Here is a 10812-nt window from a genome sequence, read left to right as displayed (position 1 = left end):
CTGTGTGTGAAGTATCTTGTGAGTTACATAGATATTTTAGCCGTCTCATGTTTCATAAGTACAAATGTCTTTATAGAAAAATTCAGTTCTCTGTGAAGACTAGGAAGTGTATTGTATATTGAACTAGTTCTTTGTGTTATTTTGATATTTAAAATAAATATAAAATTCTTTGGTCTTAATAAAGTATTAGGTTTTATTGAACACCTTTTAACTGCATGGGAATGCAGAACATGCTCAGCATGTCTCCTTAAAAATTGAATGCAAAGACCATAAGCAAATGTAAAATCTGGCTTTCCATACAGTTCCATCCATAAACCAGGCTTTTCCTTCCTTTACGAAATGGTCAAAAGGAAATACCAATTTTCCCAAGGTGTAGATTGAAAGAGAGGCTGCAAAATACAGTTGACTCTTGAATAATGTGGGTGTTGGGGAAACTGACCCCTGGTGTAGTTGAAAATCTGTGGATAACTTTTGACTCATCAATAAGTTAACTACTAATAGCTTATTATTGACCCAAAGTCTTAACTCATTTTGCATGCTATATGTGCTATGTACTATATCCCTAACAATATAGTAAGCTAGAGAAAATAAAATGTTATTAAGGAAATCATAAGAAAGAAAAACATTTACAGTACTGTAAAAAGCCATGTAGGTGGGCCAGTGCAGTTCAAAGCCATGTTTTTCTAAGGTTAACTGCATTTGCAAAGATGTGACTGGGATGTAGGGAAACAAGCAATAATGCAATACCCTGGAACTATTAACAACTATGTTATTCCCTCCCCCAGATCCAAAAGGTTGAGGGGAAAGACCCATGTGGAGAGGGCACCTGTTCAGCTGTGTGTTACTTTTAATGTTGAGATGTAGTCAGCCCAAGGTGGTAGAGGGGAGGAAGTAAGTACCTTCACCTCCCTCTTCTCCCTCAGTGACCTCCCTCTTTGAAGCAGAACAGAAGCCACAGAGTAAAACTATTAATGTAACATACACAGAATACAGATCAGAATCCCACAGCAAAGAACAGTCTGGAAAATAGCAGGGAGTGGAAGTGGAGGTACAAATAAAATATATCCAGCACAGTTCATTGTGCTTTAAAAAAAAAAAATTGTGTAAATAGCATTTCTTAATGAAAAACTATGAAGGGAAAACAAGCAAAATGTGCTATCACCATGTTAAAAGAGTCGAACTAAACTATTTCAGTGACTTAAGCTTTAAGAGGGTTTATATTTGCAATGTTAATTTGATGAATAACATTAACAATATGAAATAAATTAAATGTACCTAAAAGTCATAGTAATTCATATTAACATTTTTTGCTTTAAAAAATCAGTAGTGTTCTTATTGCACATCAATCCTAAAGGCTTCCCCTGCCCCAGAAAACAAACAAAACCTAAATAAACAGTTTTGTTTAAAAATTGTTAAGAGATTCAACTTCAGGTTATGTTGGGTGTCCGTGATTATAATTTAATATCTCCCCTTTCTCATTCTTCTACTCAGACCTTGCTTTCCATATAGTTGTACCCATACACACATCCATTCATTGTATTTTTAGTTTCTTACTACCTTTAGAGGCAGTATGGTATAGTAAGAGCAAGACTACAAACTGCCTGGGTACCTACCCTGGCTTTGCAGCTTGCTGTCTGGTATGCCCTGTATTGTTCATCTGTAAAATGCAAATAATAGTAGTTATTTTACAGAGTTGAAGTGAAAGTTGAGGTCAATGTGTAAAGGACTTTAAACAATCCCTGGAATATAGGAATATGCAAGCCATAATCGTTATTATTAGACACCTACAGTTAAAAACCAAAAAGTTGTCGAGCGCCCTGGCTGTCAAAACCATTCCTTACGAATTCATGGGAATCTCGGTTTTCTCCATCTACCTTTTCTCCCAGAATCCCAAGGTAAGAACCCACATGTACAATTACTGAGCCCTTGTAGGTCAGTCACTGAAAGAAGCACGTTCACACAACTAGGAATTTAATTTTCTTCATTTTTTTCTCCCAACTCTCCACAGGAAACCGCAAAAGGAGAGCGAATTAATAGCTTTCTGGGTGGGGTATATTGTATTAGTTTTGCCTACCTAACGTTTTTCCCAGGGTTGTCTCGGGCACCCGCAGTGACTGCTACATTTACTGTGGCAATGCTGTTACTCTCTCCCCTTTAAGCCAACCTGTTTACACATAAAAAAGCTAGTTGCGAGTCTAAACCGCGGGTTTCGGGGTGTCGCCAAGATTCCCCCAAGCTTTTCGCCCCCTTCACGCAGCGAGCCGCGGCCCACGGAGTCGTTTAAATAAGGCGCTGTCGTCTCATTGGCCGGAGGCTGCTGCGCGCTGATTGGTCTTCTGAGGAAGCGGCGGCGCCCCGGCGCGCCCATTGGTGGAGGCGAGAAGTTTAAACCGAGGTTCGGGCCACACTTGTTTTGCTCCCTTTTGGAGTCTGCGAATCTGTGGCGTTTGTTTCTTTTTTCCTGGCGTGTCGGCGACTGGGAACGGAAGGGGGGCGAATTCGCTGTCCGACTTCCACAGCCGCCTCCCAGGGGCCGCGGCCGGGGTCCCCGCTCGCCGGCAACCTTGTGGGAGTTGAGCCAGAATCTCCGGGCGGCGTCTCGAAGCTGCCATGGCGACCCGGCGTGTGGGGCGAAGCTGGGAGGTGAGCCCCACCGAGCGGAGGCCGCCGGCCGGGCCCCGGGGCCCCGGGGCCGAGGATGCGGCAGCTTCCCCGCCGGTCCTGTCTCTCAGCCACTTCTGCAGGCCGCCTTTCCTCTGTTTCGGAGATGTGCGCTTGGGAGCCTCGCGGACGCTGCCTCTGGTCCTGGACAACCCTAACGAAGAGGTCGCCGAAGTGAAGATCTCCCACCTCCCGGCCGCCGAGCAGGGCTTCAGCGTCTCTCAGCGCTGGTTCCAGCTGCAGGTAGGTGGTGGGCGGGGCGTGCCCGCGCCCCCGCCCGCCTTCCGGGCTCTCCTGTGCCCCCTGTGGTGGGGGCTTGGGGGTAGGACGACTTGGAAAAGAAACCCACAAACGAAGGACCCCTTAGCTCCTTCTCACTGACTCTGGGCTAGTCCTTATGCCACATGCTCTGTAGATGGGTAGGTAGGCGCTGATTTGGGCGGTGACAGCAATCCCCGCGCGTGCACCGTGCATCTCTAGAAGAATTTCAATATATCGATCTATGTATTTATTTTTCGGATTGCTAGGAGTAACCTAGAGCAGCTTTTAAAGGATTATTGCTTTCTATCAGTCATCTTAATATGCATTTTAGTTTCCATATGTATCAGGGAAACTGACTCCACATAGAGTCAGGTAACTACTTTTGCGGGTGAAATAGTGAGCTTTGTTTTGGCTGAATATGTCTACAGCAAAAAAAACAAAAACAAACAAACAAACAAACAAAAACAAGCATGGGCGGTGCATATGCTTTACTATCTTAATCTCCTCCCCCCTTTGCTACAGTGCAGTTTTAATGGTGAATCAAATTTAATTTTACAACTGTTGCTTCAAGAACAACCTGGCTAGCTTTTCTGCATTGCATTGGCCATAGTAATGTTCCCATCCCTCTTACCAAAAGCTAGAGGATTTCTGTTCGTATTTTGACTGCTGTGGCCTTACCATTGTGAACTCTGACAGTTTGAAAATAATCCATTCACTGAGTCTAATTGTCTGTACAACTTCTTCATAAGGTAGTGAGAAGAGGCTCTAATCTGAGGTCCGCGTAGCTTGTGTGCCAGCTGTGGTCCAGTTACACATAAGAAGCAGGGTCTCTCCTCTTCTTCATGAATGCCTGCTTTTTTTTCTATGAGAAGATAGAAATTTTTCCATCTGTGTAATACTTTTTATTTTTGTTATGTGGCTTAGAGTTGTTTTATGGTTTTTCAATTTATTTTATTAGAATTTACTGTTTTATAGAGTAAAAGTTCACTTTTTAAAAAATGTCATCTTTGAAAAGCTAGCCGTTTATGATGTTTTAGGGGTTCTCCTTTAAAACAAAACTTGTCTTTTTCCCCCTGAAAAACAGTGGATACTGAGTTTGTTTTGTCATTGTCAGGGTTTTGCATTTGACAAATTCCTGCCAGGCTGTGGGGTGTAGATGCAACTAAGATTTCATTATAATTTTTATTTTCTTGTTGAACCTTATTATTAGTGGTTTTTTCCCTTATAATGAAATTAGATAGGGTAGGAAAATATATTCGACTTGTTAAATGTTAATTAGGGTGTAGAGCGTTGGTGACTAATAATTAGTAATCATCTACTGTATTCTAAACTGTATATAATGTTTTGATTATTATGCATCACTACTTTTATATTCATTGAAAATGTGTGCTTTGATTATAGCCTAAAGAAAAAATTGTTATTTCTGTTAACTGGACACCATTAAAAGAAGGCCGAGTAAGAGAGATTGTAATATTTCTTGTAAATGATGTTCTGAAACACCAAGCTATATTACTAGGAAATGCAGAAGAGCAGAAAAAGAAAAAGGTAATAAGTTTTAATCATTCTGTGATTTACTCTAAGAAAGTAAGAATGTATAAAAATTTTGAGAAGTCTTTTTTGTTTTTTTTTGTTTCAGATTTTTATTTGAGTTCTAGTTAGTTAACATATAGTGTAATATTGGTTTCAGGAGTAGAATTTAATGATTCATCATTTACATATAATACCCAGTGCTCATCACAAGTATCCTCCGTAATACCCATCACCCATTTAGCCCATCCCTTACCCACCTTCTCTCCAGCAACCTACAATTTGGTCTGTTTAGTTAAGAGCCTCTTAAGGTTTGTCTCCCTCTTTTTTCCCCCTTCCCCTATGTTCATCTGTTTTTTAAATTCCACATATGAGTGATATCATAATTTTTATCTTTTTGTCACTGACTTATTTCCCTTAGCATAATACCCTCTAGCTCCATCCACCTCATTGAAAATGGCAAGATATTCTTTTTGATGATGGAGTAATAGTCCATTGTGCACATATACCCATCTTCTTTATCCCTTCATCGGTCAAAGGACATTTGAGCTCTTCCCATAATTTGGCTATTGTTGATAACATTGCTGTAAGCTTTGAGGTGCATGTACTCCTTTCAGTCAGTATTTTTGTATCCTTTGGGTAAATACCCAGTGGTACAATTGCTGGGTCAGAGAGTAGTTAGGGTTAGGGTTAGGGTTAAATGTGTAGATTGCTTTGGGTAGTATAGCCATTTTAACAAACTTTGTTCTTCTAACCCATGAGCATGGACTATTTTTCCATTTTTTGGTGTCCTCTTCAATTTCTTTCCTAACTGTTCTGTAGTTTTCAGAATACAGATCTTTTACCTCTTTGATTAGGTTTATTTCTAGATATCTTATGGGTTTGGGTGCAACTGTAAATGGGATCAATTCCTTAATATCTCCTTCAGCTCCTTCTTTATCAGTATATAGAAATGTAATCGATTTCTGTACATTGACTTTATATCCTGCACCTTTACTGAATTTGTTTATGGTTCTAGCAACTTTTTGATGAAGTCTTTCAGGTTTTCTACGTAGAGTATCATATCATCTGCACATAGTGAAAGACTTCTTCCTTGCTGACTTGAATGCCTTTTATTTCTCTTTGTCAACTGACTGCTGAGGCTAGGATTTGTAGTACTATGTTAAATAACAATGATAAGAGTGGATATCCCTGTCTTGGGTCTGCAGAGGAAAAGCTCTCAGTTTTTCTCCTTTGAGGATGATATAAGCTGTGGGTCTTTCATATATGGCCTTTATGATATTTAGAGGTGTTCTATCTATACCTACTTTGTTTAGGGTTTTATCAGGAATGGATGCTGTACTTTGTCAGATGCTTTCCCTGAATCTATTGAGAGGATTATATCATTCTGATCCTTCTATTAATGTGGTATATTACATTGATTGATTTGTGAATACTGAACCACCACCCTCTCCCCTCCACAGCACTTGTGATTCTTTTCTCCCCCAAATCACATGTCCGCACCTCCTACCTTCCAATGTGTGAACTCTTTTATCCCTCCAGTTGTGCATTTTGTTTCTCAATTGTCAGATCAGTTTCTTGGGTGTTCAGAATGATTGTTTATCTAGCTGTGCTTGAGGGACAAGGCAAGCATAGGTTCCCCCTATTACTCCATCATCTTAACTCCTCTGCAAGATTCTTTTGGTAAATCTTAAGGTAACATACATAATGTTGCTAATTTAAAGGTAATATTCAGTAGCTGTCAACTTAACCTGTGTGTTTTGCTTATTTTTTGCAGAGGAGTCTTTGGGATACAATTAATAAGAAGAAAATGTCAGCCTCTTCAAGTAATAAGAAGATTTCCTGTATTCAAAATGTTAACAAAACATTTTGTGTTTCACAAAAAGCTGACAGAGTTAGAAACCCACTACAAGCTTGTGAAAATTTGGCTATGAATGAAGGCCATTCCCCAACAGAAAACAATTATTTAATCCTTGAGGAAAATAAAATACCGATATCACCTATTAGTCCCATTTTCAAAGAATGCCATGGTGAGACTTCCTTGCCTCTTTCTGTACGTCGATCTACAACATACACATCTCTTCATGCGTGTGAAAATGGGGAACTGTTGAAAGCAGAAGGTGCCAGCATTTTGGAAGATTTTAATTTTAGTGAGAAAGTTGTAAATGAAGCTTCCTTGAACTCCACAAATAATATTAATGGCCAAACTGAAGAGAATAATAAACTTACTCTTACCCCAACTTGTTCCTCCACTTTGAACATTACACAAAGCCAAGGAAATTTTCTAAGTCCAGATTCCTTTGTAAATAACAGCCGTGCAGCTAATAATGAACTAGAGGTAATGACATGTCTTTCATCAGATATGTTTATGAAAGATAATTCAAGGCCTGTGCATTTGGAATCAAAAACTGTACATGAAAATTACCGGACGATCTTAAGTCCTGATTCTTTCGTAAATGATAATTATGGACTAAATCAGGATCTAGAATCAGAGTCAATTAATCCAATTCTATCCCCAAATCAATTTGTAAAAGATAATATGGCATATATATGTATATCTCAGCAAACATGTAAATTATCACCATCATCAAATAAAAATTCTCAATTCTCACAGTCTCCTCAAGATCAGAGAACAAATGGAGTTTTACCTCTTATTCCTGAAGGTCAGGGTTCACAATCTCCCAAAGCTATTTTTGAAGAACCCAAAGCTTTAGAAATGAAGTCAAATCATTACAGTTCTACAAAAGATCGACCTAACAAGTCTACAAAAGATCGACCTAAGTTTTCTACAATTCAGGATGTTTCTAGTTACAGCCATGATAAGCTTATAAGACGCCCAATACTTTCTGCTACTGTTACTAAACGGAAACCCACTTATACCAGAGAGAACCAAAAGCAAACTAATAAACCGAAGGCAAAAAGATGTCTCAACAGTGTAGCGGGTGACTTTGAAAAAGTAACAGATCATCAAAAAGAGAAAGATGATTTTCAGTCTTGTCTTCCAGTTATAGATCCAGTATTCAATAAATCTAAGAGTTATAAAAATGGCATAACTCCTCCCTCAAAGACCACTTTAGTTGCCCGTAAAAGAAAGAGTGAGGGAGACAGGGATGATGCAAATGTTAGAATTACAGAACATACAGAGGTACAAGAAATCAAAAGAATTCATATTTCTCCTGTGGAATCTAAAACATCAACTATTAAAAAATCAAAAAAAGTGATAATACCCATCTCAAAACACATGAACAGAGAGAAATTAAACCTGAAGAAGAAGACGGGTGAGTCTTGTTTTTAAAATCTTTAATGAAAGTATATCTACACGGTGTGGATTTGCCATTTCTTTAGGTTTAGTAAATTTCCTATTGATAAGCTTGAATTAAGTTGCACTTTTCATTTGTCAGTTTGCTTAGGAGAATGGGGCCGAATTCTAAACTAGTTTTGATTTGTTCTTATTGCAACTTTGATATTTTGTTCATTATCTTTTTGCATTAATTTCAATTTTAAAAACTGCATTAAAATATTTACCTTGATCAGAGACTTATTTGGCACATCCTCAAGTTTTATACATAGGGAAAGTACTTTACTTGTCTCATCTTAGTCCAGGCCCTGACTGGAATATCCAGTGATGTGCCTGGCCCCCATCATACCATCTGAGAAAATGCAGAAGAGGCTTTGCATACCCCGTGTACCTCCTGACATTATTCTCCCTCAGCCTTTACTTAGCTCTTAATTAAGACTGAAGATAGGGCCCTAGATTTCGTCATACCTCGGGGAAAAACATCATTGTTCCTGTTACTCCCAGCCTTGCTGTCAAGGCTGCATCAAAACCAGGACTAATTCCATCGTGCTCTTTTCACCCAAATTACCTCATGACAGTCAAGGTCCAGACAGGAAAACAAATCACGCTACTTATTTAGCAGATAATTTAAAAGAATCCTGTAACTCCTAGGAAGTATCACACATCTCATTTCTGTCATTTATTATCTCATTTCTCTTTGAACATCCCCTAATTTGAAACATTTTCTCTATCTCTCCAGCTCTTTAAAGTGTCTATGCCCTCTGAACTCACGGTCCTTCATTAGCATTGTCTTTTATAAACATTCCCTTTCTGCTACCTTGCTGAAACCTGGCTTTCCTCTGAAAACCTCTGTGTTCACTGCAACCCTCTCAAGTTGTATCTGTTTTTCTTTCCGATTCCTTTGACCGTGGGCCTTTTGATAAGATAGTGGTCCACCTTCCTTCTCACATCTACATCTAGACTATTTTTTCTTCTTTTTCCTTGAAAACAAATGAAAAGAATCAAACAGCAACAGAACAGCTGGAAGTTCATTTTTCACTCTCTTTCACCTATATTCCTCCTTGTTATAATGAAAGATTACTCTCAAGATTTTTACATTTGGCTCGTTTGTCTTCTCCAAAACTACCATCATCATTTTTTACCATTTTTTTTTAAAGATTTATTTATTTATTTGACAGAGATTACAAGTAGGCAGAGGGGCAGGCAGAGAGAAAGAGGAAGCAGGCTCCCTGCCGAGCAGAGAGCCCGATGCGGGACTCGATCCCAGGACCCTGAGATCATGACCCGAGCCGAAGGCAGCGGCTCAACCCACTGAGCCACCCAGGCGCCCCTATTTTTTACCATTTAAAAATCCTTATAGGATCTTTCCAATATAGAATGTTTCCTTGCCTTTTAGTTCCAACATACTTAGTCCTAAAAATATCTCCATCTCTAATCACCATTTATGATTTTAGCATTTTCTCTACAAACCCAACTCCCAACATTTTTTTTCCCCTTTATGCACATATAATCCTTTAATCCTTCATGGTTTCAGCAGCCTTCACTCTGACATGTCCTTATTTTCCTACTTATATAGCTTGGATTCTGTAACTCACATGATCATTCCATTCATCTCTCTTCCCCTCATTGTATTTGTCTAGCAAATTCCAATCCTAATCCAACTCTACCTGCTCTGTGCCTGAATCTTGCTGGTTGGTTTTTAAACTAATGACCATAAATCTCTAGTACGTCCTTAACTCTTGGCTGTACTTTGGGATTTATCAACTTTTATCACTTTGTCACAGACTGTCTCTTCCCTCCCTTCTTTTCTCCTGAAACCTCTAGCACTTTTCTTTCCTCCTCTCTGATGATTAAGAATGGTAGGTAATATTTATTGAACATGTCTTCTGTCAGATCCAGTTGTAAGTGCTTTACTATTACCCCCTCTAATACTCATGACACAAAATATCACAACAGATAATTGTTATCAATACAACATTTTCAAAATGAGGAAACCAGTGCATCCAGAAATTGAATAATTTGCCCAAGATTGCAGAGGTAATAAATGATAAAGCTAGGATTCCACCCCAGGCAGTTAGGCTCCAGAGATTGTTCTCTGAACCTTGTCTAAGCTGATGATCTGCTTCCTACTTCATTGAGTCAGTAAAGTATCGAAGAAAACCTTAAACACTCAACATTTACCTCCCATACTTGTGTTTAGTCCACTACTTTCTTCCCACCTACTAAAACATGAAGTGTCTATGCACTCGATGTAGCTAGACTCTTCACTGGTATGACAGATCCTATATCCTTCTACCCAGTGTTTGTCTTCTCTCTCCCATATCTTCCTACTGAGTCATTTCTGATACAAATATGCTCTTATTCCATCTTTTAAAAGTACAGAATCGTATTAATACCATTTATACCTCCTTCAGCCCCTGCTCTATTTTTCTTTCTTTTGAGCAAGACTCCTTTGAAGAACCTAAGTCTTCACTTTGTCATTGTTCACTGAGATATATATACTTTTATGTGTAAACATGATACTTGAATTAAACGGTGCTTTTTAATGTAAGAAACTCATTTAGAAAGTTGCTTGAATTAGCTGTTCTACTCCGTCTCTTATTTTTTGAACCCACTTTAATCAGGTTTTGACTACTGAAATTTTCTTGTCAAGGTTAATAATACCTCCACACTATTAAATCTGATAAATATTTGTCAATCTTCATCTTGAACTATTAGCAAACTCTTCGATACTTTGAACCTCTGTCTTCTTGGAATACCTGATTCTGCCACCGCCACTTTCTCCGGGTTCTTTTCCTACTTTACTGGTTCCTTCTCAGTTTTCCTTGTGGAGTGCTCTTTATCACCCAACCTCTAAATCTTGGAGTAAGTGAAAGCTTAGTTACTGATCTTTTTCATACTTTTTCTTATTTGTTTTTTAAGATTTTTATTTATTTGTCAGAGCAAGCAGGAGGAGCAGCAGGCAGAGGGAAAAGCAGGTTGCCTACTGAGCAAGGAGCCCTATGCGGGATTGGGTCCCAGAACCCAGGGTTCATGACCTGAGCTGAAATCAGCCACTTAACTGA

The 10812-nt window shown here is 38.9% G+C and overlaps 1 protein-coding gene across 2 annotated transcripts in view; it reads left to right on the top strand.

The window, feature by feature from the left end:
• Positions 1-1955: 1955 nt before the first annotated feature.
• The window catches only part of ASPM (assembly factor for spindle microtubules), a 64619-nt gene continuing 55762 nt past the window's right edge, over positions 1956-10812 (top strand). For both annotated transcript variants that reach the window (XM_059413035.1, XM_059413034.1), the window contains exons 1-3: positions 1956-2904; positions 4324-4467; positions 6227-7727. In XM_059413035.1, coding sequence (XP_059269018.1) covers positions 2611-2904; positions 4324-4467; positions 6227-7727 — 1939 coding nt within the window. In that variant the 5' untranslated portion in view covers positions 1956-2610. The remainder of the gene's footprint in view (positions 2905-4323; positions 4468-6226; positions 7728-10812) is intronic.

Source organism: Mustela nigripes, chromosome 10 (assembly GCF_022355385.1).
Source record: "Mustela nigripes isolate SB6536 chromosome 10, MUSNIG.SB6536, whole genome shotgun sequence".
NCBI classification, from domain to species: domain Eukaryota; kingdom Metazoa; phylum Chordata; class Mammalia; order Carnivora; family Mustelidae; genus Mustela; species Mustela nigripes.
The sequence above is the reverse complement of the archived record's forward strand: the minus strand, read 5'-3'. Positions and strand labels throughout refer to the sequence as shown.